Genomic DNA, 20286 nt, shown 5'->3' on the forward strand with positions numbered 1-20286 from the left:
TGGAGGATGGGACTATATGTATGAGACTGGGGTCAGAGTGGAGGCAGCTGGCAGGGAGGCAGTCAGGAGACCCTACTAATATAGGGGATCCAAATGAAGAAGAAAAATCATGATGGCACGACTAGAAAGTAATAGAGAAGAAAAAATACCCCAGGCATTTTGGCCTTGTTTTATAACATATTTCTTAGCTTTTTGATGGCATTGGAAGTTTTTCTGAAGTTGTCTTTTGTTTCCTGCCTTCACTGTATGCTCTGAATTCCCTTCTCTTTCATGCTTTTTACTTTGCATCTATTCTTTCATATTGAAGGCTTTGCTCAAACATTCTGTGGCCCTTATCTGTTTGCATATATTTAAATGCAAGGCACTGAAAGACGAAAGACCTATTCAAGGCAGAGTACAAAGTGGACCAAGGCAGGTAAGTGGGAGAGCCGTGACTGTCAACTGGTGGCTCCATTTTAAGGGCATCCTGCAGGAAATTGGTTCATTGAGAGAATCTGAAGTGCAAGTCCATGCAGATCTTTTCTCTGAGGCTATTCTGTTTCCCTAGAGAAGAATCCCACTTTTCTGCTTCTGGGGGTATCTGGCTGCTGGCACTCCAGGTGCAGAGTCATAGGGCATCTGAGAGTCCAGCAAATCATTCCACGGGCTTTAGATTTCAGCCACAGATTCTCTTCATGAGTACTCTGAGAGAAGAACTCTCTTCTGACTTGGCAGTGGCTACACAGTCTGTTGACCTGGCTATGTGGTTGTGGGAGATTCCTGAGATCCTATTTACCAACTTCTAACCTTTCTTTCCCTCTTGTTTCCAGGCTGATTCCTCAACCTCGCTGTTGTGAATTGACTTGTGTCCTCCCAAAAGCTATGTTGAAGTTCTAACCCGGGTACCTGTGAATGTGGCCGTGTTTGGAAATAGGGTCTTTGCAGATGTTAGTTATCAAGGTAAGATGAGATCATATTGGATTAGAATGGGCCCTAAATCCAATAGTTTGTGTCTTTATAAGAAGGTCATGTGAAAACACAGACACAAGAAAATGTTATGTGAATACAGAGGCAGAGGATGTCAAGAACTGCTAGCAGCCATCAGCAATGAGGAGAGATGCGTGGAACGGACTCTCCCTCAGAGGCTTCACAAGGAACCAGTCCTGTCGACACATGGAGAGAATTCGTGGCTGAATTCTAGCTTCCAGAACTGTGAGCAAATACATTTCTGTTATTTTAAGCCACGCAGTTTATTGTACTTCGTTACAGCAGCCCTCGGAAACTAACATATCCACTCTTGGCTGTTCCTAAGTCCTGAGCCTCTCAGGCATTCCTTCTGAAAGGCAGATGGGCTGGCTCCCTGTTGCTCTCCCCTTGTGCAGACATTCTGGGAGATTACTTCCTTCTTAGCTTCCAATATTTGAGGGTAGCTTATCTCCACTTATTTTCTGTTTCCTTCAGAGTGTATATCTTTCTTTGAAAAAAAGAAATGCAACTTTATTATTTCTAATCATGCTTAATAGTATTAAATAAGTCAATAAAATGAGGTGCCAAAGTGCTCATTTCAGAATTATCTCTATTAGGAAAAAAGTAGGGGATAACTAAATAAATTACAACAAGTCAATTGATCAGAATACCAGACTGTCATTTCAAAGGATAATGTGAAAGCTGGATGCGGTGGCTCATGCCTGTAATCCCAGCACTTTGGGAGGCCAAGGCGGGTGGATCACTTTAGCTCAGAGGTTGGAGACCAGCCTGGGCAATGTGGTGAATCCTCGTCTCTACGAAAATACAAAAAATTAGCTGGGTGTGGTGGCATGTGCCTGTAGTCCCAGCTACTCAGGAGGCTGAGGTAGGAATATTGCTTGTGTCTGGGAGGCAGAGATTGCAGTGAGCCGAGATTGCACCATTGCACTCCAGCCTGGGTAATAGAGTGAGACTCTGTCTCATAAAGAAAGAAGGGAAAAAAAAAGGACAATGTAAAAATTATGTAGAAACATGGAAACATATTAAGAACTTTATGTTAAGTGACCAAAGCAGAGTGTATTACCAGAATACACTCATGTACCCTGGTAAAAATGTGTTTGGATGTGGACAGTAGTATGAAGGGGTATCAGAAATAAGAGAATGTGAGGTTCTTATTTCTCCCAACAGTCACTCATGACAATTTAGGTATTCTCTAATGTATATTTTCTTTACTCTTCTCATTTGCTTTTGATACCTCAACAGCAGAGTTTTTAACATTCACATATATATATTTCTCCTTTCCTTCCTCCCTCCTTTCCTCCTGCCCTTCCTGCTTCTTTCCTACTTCTTCTGAAGAGAGCCAAAGAAGAGAGGGTCATGAAGAAGAGGTAAATAAGCTTTTAAAATATGCTCTCTAAAAAAACTAGATAGTTACTTAAGGGAAGAGAACATTCCAAGCCTTGTAAGGACTTGGGGTTAAGAGACATTTAGCTTCATTATTCCAAAGCAGAAATCCTTTTAAAAAAGAGTTGGCCGGGCGCGGTGGCTCAAGCCTGTAATCCCAGCACTTTGGGAGGCCAAGACGGGCGGATCACAAGGTCAGGAGATCGAGACCATCCTGGCTAATACAGTGAAACCCCGTCTCTACTAAAAAATGCAAAAAAACTAGCCGGGCGGGTTGGCGGGCGCCTGTAGTCCCAGCTACTCGGGAGGCTGAGGTAGGAGAATGGCGTAAACCTGGGAGGCGGAGCTTGCAGTGAGCTGAGATCCGGCCACTGCACCCCAGCCTGGGCGACAGAGCAAGACTCCGTCTCAAAAAAAAAAATAAAAAAATAAAAAATAAAAAATAAAAAAGAGTTACGTATGTTGGTCAGCTGGATAAGGAGAATTTAAGATAAGAATTAAGATCTTATCTTAAATCTGTCCTCAGAAACCTTATTGGGGGTATATTCTATTTTTTCCATTGGATTCCAGCATTTTAATATGGATTCATGGCACTGTTTGAGCTCATGAAATATATATGAATAGGAATATATTAACACTAACATATAAAGAATGGGTATTTTTTTCAAGGTTGCATGAAATAAATTATAGTCCATTTTATTTACCAAAAAATATACATAGAGATGGTTGTTTATCAGGTCAAACTCCTTTTTGGAGGTGACAAACATCAAGTATTCTGGAAGAACTTTGAGATGTAGCGAAGGGTATGAGATGCCTTCACCTGCCAATTATCATGCATAATGTTGGAAGGAACAGGAACTTAATCGTTCTTCTATTAATGAGTCCTCTCTGCTACTCAGAACTTCTTCCTACCCAGCACATTCTTTTTTTACTTTTCCTTTCTTTCTTTTTTTTTTTTTTAAAGAGATGGGGTCTTGCTCTGTCACCCGGCTAGAGTGCAGTGTTGCAATCATAGCTCATTGCAGCCTCAAACTCCTGGGCTCAAGCAATCCTCCCACCACAGACTCCCAAGTAGCTGAGACTACAGGTACACACCACCATGCCTGGCTAAGAACAGAGCATATTCTTAGTTGATGTTTGCACTGATTACTTTTAGACACTAGAGGATCCTAAAAGTTTTCTAAGTCAAAGAAAGATTAAATTATAATCATGATAAATTTAGTATTTTATTGTATTATAATTTCTCAAAATCATATGTATGCAACATACAATATAGATTTCTTGAAATCTATCTGTGACATATGCTAGCTCCATCTCTTAACCTGAATATTAAAATAACTAGAGGACTATATTTTCTGGCAATGCTGGATAAAAGAAAATTTAATGTATTTCCTAGATGAAAAAGTCAAAGCTCTGAAAAATTCATGGCTATTAACTGGCCCTTTACAGTAGAATTCAACTATGATGAGAACCAAACCACTTTATAAAAAGATATCATAGGCCATATACTCCAGCTTATGGGCAGGAATATAACAGTGCATACTCTGATGAAAGGTTTTATACATAGTCATGTACCTCATAATGGCATTTCAGTCAATGATGGACCATATCTACAACCACGGCCCCATAAGGTTATAATACCATATTTCTACTGTACCTTTTCTATGTTTAAATATGTTTAGATGCACAAATATTTACCATTGTGATACAGTTGCTTACAGTATTCAGTGCAGTAAAATGCTGTACAGGTTTGTAGCCTGGGAGCAATAGGTTATACCATATAGCCTAGGTGTGTAGGAGGCTGTACAATATAGGTTTGTGTAAGTGCACTATGATGTTTGCATGATGAAATTGTCAAAGATGCATTTCTCAGAATGTATCCCTGTTGTTGAGCAACACATGACTGTATTTATAGGTGATAACTAAATGACATTATAAACTTACTTCATACATTCCACTGCTTATACTGCATCCTATCATTCACATTTCTGTTTCTTCATTCCTTTGCTCAACAAACATTGGGCTGAGCAGCTCTAATGTGCTAGCACTGTGCTAGGTGCCAGGAATATGGTGGCTCCAGGAAACCAGTCTAATGGGGAAGAGACCGAAAGATAATCACACACAGAGTGTGTGGTTATCAGGAGATGGAGACAGTGCTGTGGAATGTTGTGGGGAAGCAGAGGTTTTACAGAAGTGACAGCTTGGGCTGGTGTCTTCCAGGCAGACATGAGAGCGAGGAGGCATAGGCAGAGGCCAGGGAAAATGGACCAAAGGGCTAGTGAGTCCTGTGCTTGGGGCAAAGGGTATCTGGCAAGGAAGTGGGCAGGGTGACAGGAGATGAGGCCAAGGAATAGGTGTGGGCTTCAGAATGAATGAGAGGGTTTCTGAATGCTAAACCAAGGACTCTGGAAAGTACCTTATAGATTGTGATAGTAACCTGCAGTCTTTAAAGCAGGGAGATGCTGTGATCAGACTTTTTTTTTTTTTTAAAAAGATTATTTTGTCAAAAATTTGGAAGATAGACTGTAGTAGAGGGGCCTATAAATTACATAAAACCAACACTTTTGAATATTAATGTTTCTCTTCCATTCATATTTGACTAATAACACATAGAATATTTTCTGAGATAAACAGACTTTACTATCAGCAGCACTCCGATTTGGGTACATTATTATGTAACAAGGACAATATTTTGAGAATAGTAAGCCAGTGCATTTTCCATTCTGTTTGAATGGTGATGCCTGGGGCTCCTCTCCCATTATCTCAGTAGGCTTCCCTCCTTCAGGCAAATGGCAGTTCCCAGCTAGAAACAAGCTGCCATCATTCAGCTTTGAAAGAGAATAACCCTGCTTGTAGCTTTGCATGGTGAAGTGGCCTTCTCCTTTCTCTATTAAGAACCAAACCTCCTAAGTTAGATCTTCAAGTTTTACTACAAAACTCTAGCAGGAAGAACACAGAGGAGACCATATAAGGATAGTTCCCATCAGGAAAAGCAAAGCAAATGGAAATATTAGGGGAAGAGGGGAGTGGGGAGAGAGGCAGGGAGAGAGAAAAGAGGAGAAAGAGAGAGGGGAGAGAGAGGCAGAAAGAGGTAGGTGAGAGAGAGGGAGATCAGAAGTGAGTAGTCCTGGCTTCACATTCCTTGGGGGTCAAACCTTAAAGGTGAGGGGAGGGCTTATATTTCAGATTTCAGAGCCTAATTCAGGAAAATAATAGAATCTTCCTAAAGCAAGTTGGCACCACCCAGGCAGCATATTAGAAAAGACTTAGAAATTTGTGTGGACAGCAGGGTAACGAGAAAGTAGCTGGGAGTTCATGGGTGCCCCAGGGGGAATGAGGAAATGCCAAGGGAACCAGTCAGTTAGAACTGGCCAGGAAGCTGCTGGGGGTGGTGCAGGGGGCTTGCCAAGAGGCTGCCACAAGGACCACAGACTTAAGCAGCCACAGCTAGTGGCCAGGGCTGGCACAAAGTGCTCATCACACCTACACCATAGTCACACGGGGCTGGCACAGCATCACAGCCAGAGTTGTGACCAGCCACTTCTCAGTTAACCCAGAAAGACCCAACAGGCAAGATGTGCACCAGGCGTCCTTCTCCTAAAGGTCACAAAATCATCACAACCATAGGTGAGTTCCCTGGTACCTAGATGTCAGCTGGGGAGGAGAAAGAGCTCTGACTGGGAGTACTTTAACCCAAAGAGACTGAGATACTTTAATATAGTGAAGTTTAAATAATAGTCCCTGAACACAGCCACCACCCTACTCCCCATCACCAGGAAAAAGTGGAGCCAGATAGATCAGTTATAGAGAATATAGGAAGTTGTTTTCCTTCCTTCCTTCCTTGCTTCTGTCTTTCCTTCTCTCCTCCCCTTCCCTCCTCTCCCCTCTCCTCCCTTCCCCTCCCCCTCCTCTTTTTTTCCCTCCCTCTCTCTCTCTCTCCCTACATTCCTCCCTTCCTCCCTCCTTCTTTCTTTCCGTATTTTTTGAGTTATGTATGATGGCATTCCATGTATATTCCCCCTTTGTAAGGATAAGTAAGAAACTAAACCCAACTATCTCTTCCTTTCATCCACAAGAATACTAAAAGTCATAGAGAAACACAGGAAACTAACTGATTTGGGTGGTGTCTTTTTTTTTTTTTTTTAAATATCTGATGAAGTTGTTCTTAGGGAACACTGGATTGCTTTTAAAGTACTTTCATCAGTATCCAGAGAAAGTGTCCTGGAGTAGCACCTTATATCCTCTTTTCTAGTTTATCAATTTCTAACTCCCACTCTACTATTTCAACTATATGTTAAAGTTTTTTTCTCCCTTTTTCCCAGAGAGCCTATTAATATTGCATCACGTGGAATGTATTTTTCAAAATAACCATTAAAAGTGAAGGCAGAGGCTGGGCGTGGTGGCTCATGCCTGTAATCCCAGCACTTTGGGAGGCTGAGGTCTGCAGATCACTTGAGGTCAGGAGTTCAAGACCAGCCTGGCCAACATGGTGAAACCCTGCCTCTACTAAAAATACAAAAAAATTAGCCGGGCATGGGCATGCCTGTATTCTCAGCTACTCAGGAGGCTGAGGCAGGAGAATCGCTTGAACCCGGGAGACGGAAGTTGCAGTGAGGCGAGATCATGCCATTGCACTCCAGCCTGGGCAATGAGAGCAAAATTCTATCTCAGAAAAAAAAAAGTGAAGGCAGAGAAAAAAATCAAAGGTTACTGTAAATCTTAACATTAGAAGCCCTGCCTGTTTCAGAAACATCATGACATTTTAATAAAGAGGTACTACTCTCATCAAAATTTTCCTACTCTTAATGGAAAGAGAAAATTATTCTGGCTAGATGCTGGCCAGGTTACGTACTTTTACATTATCTGTGAGAAAATATCCACTCCAAAATCAAAAGCCAGTTTGGGATGAGTTAAAAATTGGATTATATTCATAATAAAAATTAAATCCCTCAGTCCTTAACAAACAAAAGATTTATAATGACTCTGCACCTCTGACATTCTAGGTACACTGAGATTTGGTTAAGTTGAGAATGAAAATAAGGAGCCAGAACTTAGCTTGCTATTGCAGAGAAAAGCTCAAAATGATACTGTGACATGAGGGTTTCTGTTTATCCCTAAGGCTGGTGTGGCAATGACACAAAGTTTGATTGTGTCTTTTTTTCTTCCTTCTTCCTTTTTTTTTTTTTCCTTCAAAGATGTTGAGCAGCAGGGCTAATGGTTCCCCAGCAGGGTGCAAAGACAGCAGAACGCATAGGAATCAGATGTCAATGTATTCCTTCGAGATGCCCTGCTAGGACACAGCTAACTAACCAGGGCTTGAGTCTTCTCTTGGGGAAATGTGCTTTGATGGTTCCCTGCCCACTCTTGCCTTCGTGATTAAAAGGCTGTCACCCATAAATTACGACTTCATCCTGTTACAATCATTTTCTTTTTCTTTCTTTCTTTCTTTCTTTCTTTCTTTCTTTCTTTCTTTCTTTCTTTCTTTCTTTCTTTCTTTCTTTCTCTCTTTCTTTCTTTCTCTTTCTGTCTCTCTCTCTCTTTCTTTCTTTCTTTTCTCTCTCTCTCTCTCCTTCTCTCTCTCTCTCTTTAAGGAAAAGTCTGAAGATTAAAAAGACAGCAAGTTCCAGCGAACTCTATGCTCACATATAAACATATGGATAGAAACCTGGCCTACATCCTTATTAGATAACTATCCATCAATCTGGGACTGTTCTGTGCGTGTGTCCTACCCACCTGGCATGTTGGGAGAGCTAAATCAATGCCACAATGACATGCTGTCTTTTTCCACTTGAGATAGAACCAGTCAGCCTCTCTTATTGACAATACATATGGTAAAGAGGACCTGCACATCTTTTTTTTTTCCTGTTTCATTTATATATTTTAATATATTTTCTGTCTGTCACTTTCTGTCAATCTCAAGATTACTTAGATAACTTCCTAGTGAATAGATTTTGGAGGAGGGGGAGTTCCTCATTGTTTTCCCTCAATGTAGTAAAAAAAATGAGTGGAACTGGAAGCTATCTCAGAGAAAAGAGTTTTGATTTTAAATGCACTGGGCATCTGAAATATACTGGTGTGGGTTGCCAACTAGGCACATAAATAAGTAGCCCTTCAGGCACCTGAGAGTAGTGATAATCTTCACCCTTTGCTTGGAGAAGAGCTAATCTCAGCAAACAGGAGCACAAGCAGAAAGTGCTTTATCTATTTCATATTTGACAAGCACAACCCTTTTAAAAGCACAAAGTAAAACCGAACTACCCAGTGAAAGTCAATGAAGTCAAAAAGCTGTACCCAAACCATATGTGTATCTACTGTGCAGCTGCATGGCCGCTCGCCCCTGCCAAACTCGCTGTTCTGTCCCACTGCTGTTCCCAGGAGCCTCCAGCCGTGGGGTGCCCTGGGTCAACTCCCACCCTCTGTAGACTCCAACTCTCCAAACTTCTCCACCAGCAGGAAGATCCCAGCTCTCTCTATGAGAGTGCTTGCCTTGGGCTCTACATGAAGGTTCTTGCCATCCAACCTTGCCCTACCTTGGGGTCAGGCCTTGGTTGTCAGAGGGGACATGCTTTGTCTCATGTGTACTCCTTGGTATCCTTTTGCCGTATGCCTAGACCAACATGGTAAAGCGAAGCTGAATTCTTATGATGCTGTATGTCAGACCAATCACATCAGGGATTCCTGCCACCTGCACACTTCCCACTTGTCTTTGATCCTCTCAGACTCCTTGTTATTGCATTTTTATGTTCAAAACCCCAAACTTGACTTTCACTGAGTTATCTCAGTGAATGGTGTCACATCAGTGACCTTCTTGGCTTGTCACTTCCTCAAGATGTTGTGTCTTCCCACTAATGGTGATTCCTGCCCACTGACTGATTTGATTTCAGTTCAGAAGCACCAACAGTTAATGTGAGATTATCCAGTTAAATAGTGGAGGGAAGGGAGAACACTGCATAAGATGAAATAAAATAGGACCCTCAGAGAGGATACTTAAACTTACCCTACAAAGTTTCAGTTTGATGGCTCTTAAAATGATTGGTTTCAAAGCCTTGTATTTAAAACTTACAAATGAAATGAGATATTTTTTTTTTACTTAGTGATAATAAGGAATCAAAAAGAGCAAGATTTTCATCCCCTGTTAAATGAAAAGATACAGCAGCAAGTATGAATATGAGCTTCTGTAAACAGCTCCTTCCATATTCCCTTTCAGCATGACACATCTCTCCCCAGTTAGTTAAATAATAAAAAATGGTGCAAGAAATTTCCATCAGAGGTGAAGAAGGGCAGTAGAAAGGTCACTACACCAAAACAAAGGTCAGGGGTGAGCAGGACACAACTCTCATTTGGTGGGACCATCACTTAATCTTTCTATATGTTAATTTCCTGCAGCTGAAAATAGCAGAGGTCTCTAACCCACAGATAAGTAGTAAAGTAAAACAGATGTGAAAAATCAGGATGATATATAATGTGAAGGGATAATATTACTCCCTAAATTCTAGAAATTGCTATTTCCACTTAAATTCAAATAACTTCCTTTGTAACCTAAAGATTTCAAAGCATTAAATAGGAAGCATAAGACAAGCCCTAAAGGATTGTGAATTAGTAATAAAGCAAATTAACATGGAAAACCATATGAGGATCCTTTACAGCCTTTCCTATAACCAATCACATAGGAAGAGTGTGTAGACTTTGAGTTCACTCCAAAATAGCTTTGCAAACTAGTACCAAAACTTAACCAGCTTCCCACCCCAATACATGTCTTCATCCTCCTAAGCTTTACCCAAAGTAAAAGGAATGTAGTAATTGCACGAATAATTTCTTCATCCCATTTATTGCCTAAGTGTGCACACAAAACTGAATAACATTAAAAAGTAATTCAACATGTATAGTCCAGGTCAGTTTCACAAAGCAAGATATAAGTGACCCAAAAGTTGTTGGGCTTTGCATATGGGGGCCTGCTTATTCAGAAACACTGAGGATGGGAGGAGCCAACAGGAAGAAAAGAGAGTTGAGGATCCCCTTAAAATAAAGTATACATCATTTTCTATTTTGTTTGCCCAATCTTTCAGTATTAAATAAAAGAACATTATGTTCCTTTTTTTAACTAAAATAAGCAATTGTAGATTATTTTAAAACTTTACCTGACTTTATGGTATCATGTATTTAATGACTAATATACAACAAAAATGAATTTATTTTTGTTATAGTTATTAAAAATTACATATCCATCTTCAAGACAGTATTCTAAGTTTGTCTGTTTGTTTTCAGGGTTCTGCGATAGGGCTCAGCAGTTCCTAAAAGTGCTGAAAACGAAGTGGTAGATGATCTTGAACTTGATGGTTGTGAGGTCCTTAAAAAACAATACCGTGTTTTTAATAGGGTTACATAGGGTGAGGAACTAAAGAGCTTTTGCTTTCCCTGCATGTTTCTCACTTTGAAGTTAGACAAGCAGCTCAGTTCTGATTGAGCTAGGTTGGGGGTAAAGAACTTGCCAGGTTTTTACAAATGAAAGCAAATGCTTAGAAGTAAAATTAAAAGCCAATGTACACTAAACTGTTAGTGTTAACTGACGCCAGCCCTGATCCGTACTCAAAACGTGGAGTGTGAACCATTCAAAGCGACACTTTTCTCCTTTCAGAAGGAGAGGCCTACACACCAAGTAGCAAAGCTGGAGTCATTAGTGCATCTCGCTCAAAATTCACTGGTGAGGATTTGCCGCATGCATCTCAGACAGGCAGATTTTGAAGCTGGAAGGTGTGTCACAAAACCCCCCCGCTCAGACCGTGGGGTCAGAGCAGAACACTAAGTTTCCTGGAATCCTTATTCTCACATGATATTAATAAAGAAAATTTGTTAAAAAAAATTCCATGGTCAAATATGTTTGAGAAATTAAGTTGATCAAGTTTAAACATGTTTCTTGGCCCTGTGAGCTTTTGTTGAACAGATAGTTATTAGATGATGGCTGGATGTTCATGTTCTATGGGACACAGTTTGAGAGATAGTAAATAAAATATTATTATACCTGGTTTACAGATGAGGGAGTGGAGGCTCATGGAGATTATGTCCTAGAAGGTGGAGAATGCAGGTCTGCAGCCTCTTAGAACCAACTCTTCCCAGACAGGGGACAGTCAGAAGTTCAAAAAAGACAAACTGCAGCCAGAGCTCTCAGCAATGTACATACCCTGGAAATGTCTCCTAAAATGAGTGCTTTTGAGAAGCACACACTTTTCCTTTTCTGATTCAGTCAGAACATGTAGGCCCTCCCAAATCAAAGTACCTGATACAAAGGCATGCAGATGCTGTCAATCCACTCCAGTTGCAACCGAGGCAGTTCATCTTTCCGGTTCCGATCAAAAATTGCCTAGAATCAGGGGGGCGGGGGAAGAACCTTGCTTTACTACACCGAAGTATTTTACAGGGTGCTTTGTCAAACACTTTGCTACAGTGATCCATTTTTTACAAACTGAACCCTTCACAAATCACAATCAATCTTTACACAGACTTTCTTCTCCTTTATCATGATGAGAAATGAAATGGTTTTTACCTCTTTTTATGAGATTTGTAAGCAAATTTACTTGAACTTTCTAGCGTGCAACTTCTTGGGGCAAAAACCCGTCTTCAAATATAAGCAACTGCTACTAAATCAAGTCATCAGGTCACTGCGAATTGGGTACAGGTCAAGGGGAAAGGAATATGTTTTACTGCCACAAAAATAATGCAGGCTTTCATTTCTATAGTGAGAGGTTGGGATAGAATGGGACAGATTGGAAAATATCCTTAAAAGCAATTTTATTGTAAATAGAAACCATTTATATTACTTTTTCAGGGTGAGGGGTTGATTTGGCAATTACATATGTTTTTCAATAAAGTTCTGTCATTAATAAATTTTTAAATATTTATCTATCATTGTGTGGATGATGGTGGATGGTACGCATTATCTCTTCATTCCCAGCCCTTAAGCTTTATGATGTTATAATGTTTGAGATAATTTAGGTATACTTTTGAGAGAAATAAATGACATTTTTCTGTTGGGCAGACTTAAGGGAAACAATCAATTGGAATTTTAGTGTTAAAATTAATTCACTGAACAAACACTGCCAATTCTGTGCCAGTGAGACTGCCTCTCCCTTTGTTCTTAAGGAGTCAGGCCCAGGCCTGAGAAGCTCCCTTGTACCCTTACTTATCTAGAAGACTGGGCTATCTAGTTATAACTTGCCCTCCCTTAATGTTATACAGTAAGTTTTATCTTTCCTCTACATAAAACGTGGCATTCACATCATTTTGGTGTCCTTATAGGCCATGAGGGCAGAGCCAAGCAATCCCCTTGGTCCAGAGGTGTTGGAAAATCCTGTATCCTTCAGATGTATGAATAAGAGTGGGAGTGGGTGGGGCAGAAATCACTAGCTGCCAAATCTGAGGAAAATATCTCCAAACTGGGGAGAAGGTCACTGATACCCACAGGCTCTTCTCATCCTTGTCTTGCAATGGGAGATGGGAAATAGCAGGAAAGAAGACTGGAATTTAGAGAAAATTGTGAAAATGTGCTGGAGAGAGGGATAGCTCTTGTGAATAATATGAGACTTGGTCCAAAATGTCTCTTTAGAGCTGGGTGCGGTGGCTCATGCATGTAATCCTAGCACTTTGCGAGGTTGAGGTGGGAGGATCACTTGAGCCCAAGAGTTCAAGACCAGCCTGGACAACAGAGTGAGGCCCCTGTCCCTACCAAAAAAAAAAAAAAAGTTAGCCAACTGTGGTGGCACACACGTAGTCTCAGTGACTACAAGTCTCCTCCTGAGAGGAGGCTGAGGTGAAAGGATTGCTTAAGCCCAAGAGGTTGAGGTTGTATTGAGCTATGATTGTGTCATTGCATTTCAGCCTGGGTGACAGAGTGAGACTCTGTCTCAAATAAAATAAAATAAAATAAAAATAAATAAATAAATAAACAAAATATTTCTTTAAAAAATATTATTCTGGGCTGGGTGTGGTGGTTCATGCCTGTAATTCCAGCAGTTTTTGAAGCCAAGGCAGGAGGATCACTTGAGATCAGGAGTTTGAGACCAACCTAGCCAACATGGCGAAACCCTGTTTCTACTAAAAATGCAAAAAATTAGCTGGGCGTGGTGATGGGCGCCTATGATCTCAGTTACCTGGAAGGCTAAGGCAGGAGAATAACTTGAACCCAGGAGGCAGAGGTTGCAGTGAGCCGAAATTGTGCCACTGCACTCCAGCCTGGGCAACAGAGCAAGACTCCATCTCAAAAAAAAAAAAATTAGGTTTTATTTTCTCTATAGTTCTCTTTGCTATATAAAATTTTCATATTTATTTAATTATTCAATTTATAGTGGTTATTATAAAGTTACTTTTTTAAAAAAATGCAGTGGTTTTTAGTATATTTACAAAGTTAAGCAACTATCACTACAATTATAGAACATTATTATCATCCTCGAAGAAACCCCATACCATTAGCAGTCACTCTCGTTTTTTCCCAAACTCCCAGCCTTAGGCAACCACTAATCTATTTTCTCTATTGATGGATTTGCTTATCCTGCACATTTCATATGAATGGAATCTTATGATATGTGGTCTTTTGTGACTTGGCCTCTTGCACTGTTTTCAAGGTTTACCCATGTAGCATGCATCAGCATTTCATTCATTTTTATTGCCGAATAATATTTCATCGTATAGATGTTTTATTTATTTGTTCATCAGTTGATTGACATTTGAGTTGCTTCCAGGATATTATGAATAATACCTGTGAACATTCACATACAACTTTTTATGTGGATGTATGTTTTCATTTCTCTTGGGGATATACCTAGAGGTAGAATTTCTAAGGCATATGGTAACTCTGTTTAACTTTTTGAGGAATTGACAAACTGTTTTTCAAAGCAGCTGCATCATTTCGCATTCCTGCTAACAATGTATGGGGTTCCAATTTTTCCACGGCCTCACCCAACGCTTGTTATTGTCTGTCGTTTTTGCTATAGCCATCTTAGCAAAAGTGGTATCTCATTGTGGTTTCAGTTTGCATTTCCCTGATGACTAATGATTTTGAGCATTTTTCATGTGCTTTGTGGCCATTTACATATTTTCTTTGGAGATATGTCTGTTCAGATCCTTTGCCTATCTTTTAAATTGCGTTGTCTTTGTATGATTTGCAAATATTTTCCCATAATATGGGAAAATTTACTTTCTTGATAGTGTCCTTTCGTCCATGAAAGTTTTTAATTTTGATAAAGTTCAATTTGATTTTTTTTTTTTTTTTTTGAGACAGAGTCTCACTCTGTCACCCAGGCTGGAGTACAGTGGTGTAATCTGGGCTCACTGCACCCTCTGCCTCCTAGGTTCAAATGGTTCTCCTGCCTCAGCTTCCTGAGTAGCTGGGATTACAGGTGCTCACCACCACACCGGGCTAAATTTTGTATTTTTAGTAGAGTCAAAGTTTCACCATGTTGGCCAGGCTGGCCTTGAACTTCTGACCCCAAGTGATCAGCCCACCTCAGCATCCCAAAGCGCTGGCATTAAAGGCGTGAGCCCACTGCGCCTGGCTGTTCAATTTAATTTTAATGAAGTTCAAATCAACATCTCTGGACCAACATCTCTGGGTCATTTTGTCTTTTGTCTCCTGTGCTTTTGGTTTCATATTTAAGACACCATGGTTAACCCCAATCTGGAAGATTTGTACCTATATTTTCTTCTAAGAGTTTTATAGTTTTAGCCCTTACATTTAGATGTATGATCCATTTTGAGTTTATTTCAGGGTATGCTGAGAGGTAGGGAACCAACTTCATTCTTTTGCCTGTGGATATGCAGTTGTCCTTGAACCATTGTTGAAAAGACGTTATCTTGGCACCCATGTTCAAGATCAGTTGACCATAATTTTAAGGGGTTTATTTTTGTACTAGTCACTTCTTAATCAACGCTTGATGAGAAAAAAACAAAACAAAACAAAACAAAACAAAAAAACGAGTGTGAGGCCCCACACAGTCCTGTGGTTCACAGCATTTTGCATCTCATAAAATTAGTATTAGTAATTATTTCATGTTTATATTTCCCACCAGTTGACAAGATCCTTGAGGGCAGGGAAGATGGTGTCTTCCTCATTGCTGGATACACAGTGCCTTGCTTCATGCCCGACACCTGGAGGCACTCAGGCAGGCTTTCCTGACTGACTCACTACTTCCAATCCTGACCCTCTGGCTGTGGGCCACATTAGCCTTTGTCTTCATGAAGTGACTCCCATGACGCCTGGGACCATGATACCTGAGAGGGCTCCAGGACAGTTTTCTTCCTAAATATCAAGGGATAATGGGCACAGCAGGTGTCAGCTCTGGGTGCATGCATTTACAGATATTTCTGGAAAAGAACTGAGGGCTAACCCTGCCACATCAGCCAGGCCTCCCCTGATGACACGGTCATCAGTGGTGCTCCGTAGTCTTTGTGAGAAGACAGAAGCATTTAGAGCTATGTTTCTACCACAAAATTAATTTCATTTATGTCTGCAGAAAATGCCTTACCTGAGCCTACAGATAAAGGCTCCTTAGTGCTGTACTACTGCACCCGCCAGCTCACCAGTGCTGGCAATTTACTCATATTTTTTCATTTAATTAAAAGACCTGTGGTATTGCTGCATTGTAAACTCTTCAGAGTATGCCTCTGAAACAGTTTTTAAAGGGGGAAAAGCTTTTATTTGAAAGTAGAGATGAGAGAATTTGGGTCATAGTAGGTTTTATACATTAACTGTATGTATCCCAAGCTAATATTTTTATTTTTATAACCAAATTTGGTGACACCACCAAAAAAGGGATGTTTTGACAAACTAAGTCAATGTTGCTTTGAAAACCAAAATAATTGGTGTGTGTTTCAACCTATGTAGCTCCTGACCTTTTGTACATAAGCAACTGATTAAGAATAGTCAAAATTAGCAAGACTGCATTCTTACTTCAAGCAGGTGAAACTATTCAAACTAGGAGCTAGTTCTCTTGCTTTTCCTTGTTTTTAAATGTCAGCAAAGAATGATGTCTTAAAACTTGAAGACCTTATAAATACCTCCAAGTGTTCAAGTTCAGTTAATTTGGGTTCTCATAAACAGACATTCTTGACAATTGATACATTCCTTGAGTATCATTGAATCTACTGTGCTATGCCAGGCTTTAAAATGCTTTGCACCACTCTCAGAGTCATTGGGTTTTATGTTTTTAGCTAATCATTGGTTAGTAATAAAGAGGCTGCCCCTCTTGAGGTGGTGACTGAGGCAGTTATGTCTTCTGTATCTTTATGCTTAAAAACAGCATCACCTTGAGCCTACAGTAAACATTCTTAAGTAATAACTGAGCAGGTGAGTCCAATATAAATAGCGTTCCAATCACCAGAACCTAGTTCCACAGGTGAAACTTTTTCCTTTTGCAGACAAAGAAAAGAAACAGAGATTTGAAATGATTTGTTTTTGGGATTTTGAAAGTTGGAAATTGGAAAATAAAATCTAGCTTCTCAAAGCTAGACAGCCTGCCTTTAATTTTTGCTGCACAGTGTTTCTATTCTAAAGTAGGCATACATGAAATGCCAGCACTGGGCTTTGAATTATTCAAATTCCACTTTGCTCATCCTCCCTCGTGCCTACTTGTCCCACTGTGGGTGCGCAAGAAATGCTTGTTAAGTAAGTAGCTCACCACTCTTAATCAGAGACTTGGGAATAAGAGTGTTTAGCATTTAAGTTTAATTAATGTTTTAAACTTTCAGGAGTGCTTCCTTAAACCCATTTTCAGTCTTTCCCATTTCCAACTTGTAATTTGTAGTTGTTTTTGAAAATGTCATTCAAAAGGGTAAATATGTGATAATTAAAGGATGAACTCACCGAAGGAGTGAGTTTGAGCTCTAATCTCTCCCGATCTCCTTGTTCAAAGAACTCACTGGTTACAAGTTCTGCCACCTGAAACATACAAATATTTCAATTCATGGTTATGTGTAGTTTATCACGAGACTCGGAAGTTCTTTCTTGCTTATGTATTTGGTGATCCTCATCAACACAGACAATCATTTAAAAAGCTTATGAGGAAATAAGTATATTAACCTTTCATGTTGGAAATCAGTTTCATTCATTTAATCAGGAGAACTTGTGCAATGTAATTTTAGATGCATGTCAACAGGCAATCTCCCACTATACAGCTTCCATATTTGGGTTGAGGCAACAGGTTGCCAGCTTCAAAGCAGGAAAAGTTCTTATACAGAAAAGTGAAGCAAATATTCATTTAATAATAATGTGTAATTATTATTATATTATGTAATGATAGTTTAGCCAACTTTTGATTGTTTCTATGTAGAATCTTTATTTTGTTGCATACTTTTATATTAGCCCAGCTTCATCTTGCCACACGAAAACTCCTCAACTCCCTCCCTACCAATATCTGTACGCACTCTGGGAGGGATAACCCCAGGGCACATCCTCTGCTTCCCACTGTTGCAATCAATCAAGAGGCAGGACTAATGCTAGATTCACTGTTAATAGCAGACTTTTACAGTAGGTCACGGTATAGTTTGAAGAGCGTGACTTGGTCTTCAGGCTGTCTGGATCTACGCACTAAAAGTGTTAATTTATGGTAGGCGCTAGTTGGTACAAGGACAATGGGACGTTTGTTCTACCTTAAACCTTAAACAGAGACTTATATTTTTCTGCTTTTAATCCATTAGCTTGGATGGTCAGCAGCTACTGATTATTGCCAAGCTAAACAGATTTCTTTTTTTTTTTTTTCTTTTCTACACCTTCACTTCTCAGGATAACTTGTGAGAAGCAAATTGATATAACAGATTAAATGTTGAATGGCTATTTTCAACGCTACTATGGTGTGCATCCAGGAAATTTCTGAGATGAACTAGCTGGATTTAAAAAATATTGGAAGAGTAGAATAAATCCCAGACAACTTCATGGCAAGAGGACATGGATACCAAACAAATTTTTCTCTATTCCAGGTTCTTATGAAGATAAGGTTCTTAAATCTGGCAAAGATGAGACAGTTTGATTTTGGTGAAGTGCATAGTATCAAGATAACTCCGTTGATCTCTCAAAAGATTTGGTCAGTCACAGATTATGGAAAAAACTGAAACACAACACTAAACTCACACACACACACACGCACACACATATCTGAGAGTAGCATGTGTGCAGTCATATATAAAGAAATCAAATATCCAGTAACTTCAGATTTCTAATATTTCTATTAAGAAACATGGGCCCTTTTCAAGAATTTAACCACAAAAAAACTAGTTGGAACTGACTGAAAAATCCCTTCACCCCAATCTCTTGTATATGTGCCTGTTTTCTAGGACTCAATTCACTTGTCTCCTCTCCAGTCTCTCCTGCTACCCTGCATTTCAGCACACCAGGCTTCTCTCTTCTTTCTCTGGCCTTCCTTTGAAGAGGAAATGGTCCCCTAAGGGTATGACCTCATTTATTCAGTTCCCAGAACTCTCCCTCAGATTGCTCTAAGCTAGGTCTTTTGCATTAAAGAATGTAAATGTGCACATCAGGCACCTCAAGGTGGGAGTCCTGCATGGGTCTGTAGCCCCTGAAAAGAAAAGAAATTAAAACAAAATTCTGTCCTTGCTCTTTCTCAAGTAGTTGTTGGTATCTCCCCTATGCTCCTTTCACAGCTTAACTTGCACAACTGCTTTGTTTGTACTTAAAAACCCAATCAGGAACATTAAGTGGTTCCTGATTGAATTTTTTATTAAAGAAGGAAATTGAGATGCTAATCAGGCCTTGGGGGAATCACTGGGGAAACCCACATGCTTAATCTTGTTTGCAGGAAGGGAAAGTAGAATAGACCCCAGCAGAAAACATTTTGAAAGGGAATTTTTAAAAATCAACATCCAGGAAGTTAGAGAAATATTTTTTAAAGAAAGGCCTATTGTTTTCTCCAAATGTTTCCTAAAATTTTGAAGTGAGCATTAAAAAAAAAAAAATTAACCCATCAATTTGGAGACAAACAAGAATGAGATTGCTAGCTTAGAACTGCGACAAGCTTTCTGATAGAAACATTAGGAAATACATGGTTTTGTGTTTTATTTCCCTGAACTCTTACGTTTCTGCACTTTTCAACAGAAGCTCACATCCAGAAAATAAAATAATATTTACACTAGTGACTGAGAAGACCACCTACAAGCAGCTATTGGGCCTCCCAGGTTGGCCTAAAATATCAAGGCAGAAATTTTTTTCCTTGCAAGTACTCTGCCCTGTCACTTTCCTGTCCCCTGGGGCTACTGCTCCTTGAGTTCTTGACATGCTTTTTACTGGGGTTTCTGAAGGTGCTGGCACATCATACCTCACCCCATTCCCTTTCTGGTCTTCTCTAGTTTTCTCTCAGTCCTCCTAACTTCCTCACACTCTCCACCTCCTTCCATCCCTATTACAGGAGCCTCCCCGAGTACTACACTTTTCCCCAATACCTGGAAGAGCCTCCTACCTCTTCCCTGCAGTCTACTCACCAACTCTCCCAGAAGGGAGACCTTCCCGTATGGGAAAGGGGAGGGGGCAAGATGAACAGTGGGCAGAGATGCGGAAAGAAGCTAGTCAACCACGCAAATTCTTCACAATTATCCTGCTTTCTGTGACTTTTTGTAACTTCAAATATGTCACACTGAAATTTAAACCAAAGCACAATTGATGGAATACTCTATAGGAAAACTGCCTGATCTACATTGGACAGTGTGAGCAAGAAATAAGCCTTTATTTGTGTTGAACGACTGAAATTTCAGAATGTATTTGTTACTGAACCAAGGCCTAGCCTATCCTTGACTAATACAAAAATTGGTACGGAAGTGAGGTGTTGCTATTAAAAGAGAAAAGAAGAGAAAGAGAGAAAAAGACCCTAAAACATGTGTCATCAGCTTGGGGGCCAGGTATTAAGATAATGAGGAGGCTATAAGGATGAGAATCCATGGCAA

At 40.0% G+C, this 20286-nt stretch overlaps 1 protein-coding gene and 1 long non-coding RNA gene across 12 annotated transcripts in view; one reads left to right on the plus strand and one right to left on the minus strand.

The window, feature by feature from the left end:
- Window positions 1-18764, plus strand: part of LOC105483168 (uncharacterized) — a 34283-nt gene extending 15519 nt beyond the window's left edge. The window contains exons 1-5 of one of the 2 annotated variants that reach the window (XR_988063.3): window positions 291-415; window positions 810-939; window positions 1049-1191; window positions 2302-2333; window positions 18119-18764. This is a non-coding gene — a long non-coding RNA (uncharacterized lncRNA). Of the gene's footprint in view, window positions 1-290; window positions 416-809; window positions 940-1048; window positions 1192-2301; window positions 2334-18118 lie in introns of those variants that run through there. The other variant, XR_011609893.1, reaches the window with a different exon arrangement.
- LOC105483169 (phosphodiesterase 11A) overlaps window positions 1-20286 on the minus strand; it is a 510053-nt gene that overhangs the window by 27859 nt on the left and 461908 nt on the right. For 7 of the 10 annotated variants that reach the window (XM_071072993.1, XM_071072992.1, XM_071072988.1 and 4 more), the window contains 2 exons: window positions 17201-17275; window positions 11624-11707 (listed from right to left, as the gene is read on the minus strand). In XM_071072993.1, coding sequence (XP_070929094.1) covers window positions 11624-11707; window positions 17201-17275 — 159 coding nt within the window. Of the gene's footprint in view, window positions 1-1186; window positions 1454-6275; window positions 10697-11623; window positions 11708-17200; window positions 17276-20286 lie in introns of those variants that run through there. The other 3 variants (XM_071072990.1, XM_071072991.1, XM_071072989.1) reach the window with 3 other exon arrangements.

Source organism: Macaca nemestrina, chromosome 11 (genome assembly GCF_043159975.1).
Source record: "Macaca nemestrina isolate mMacNem1 chromosome 11, mMacNem.hap1, whole genome shotgun sequence".
Classification (NCBI taxonomy): domain Eukaryota; kingdom Metazoa; phylum Chordata; class Mammalia; order Primates; family Cercopithecidae; genus Macaca; species Macaca nemestrina.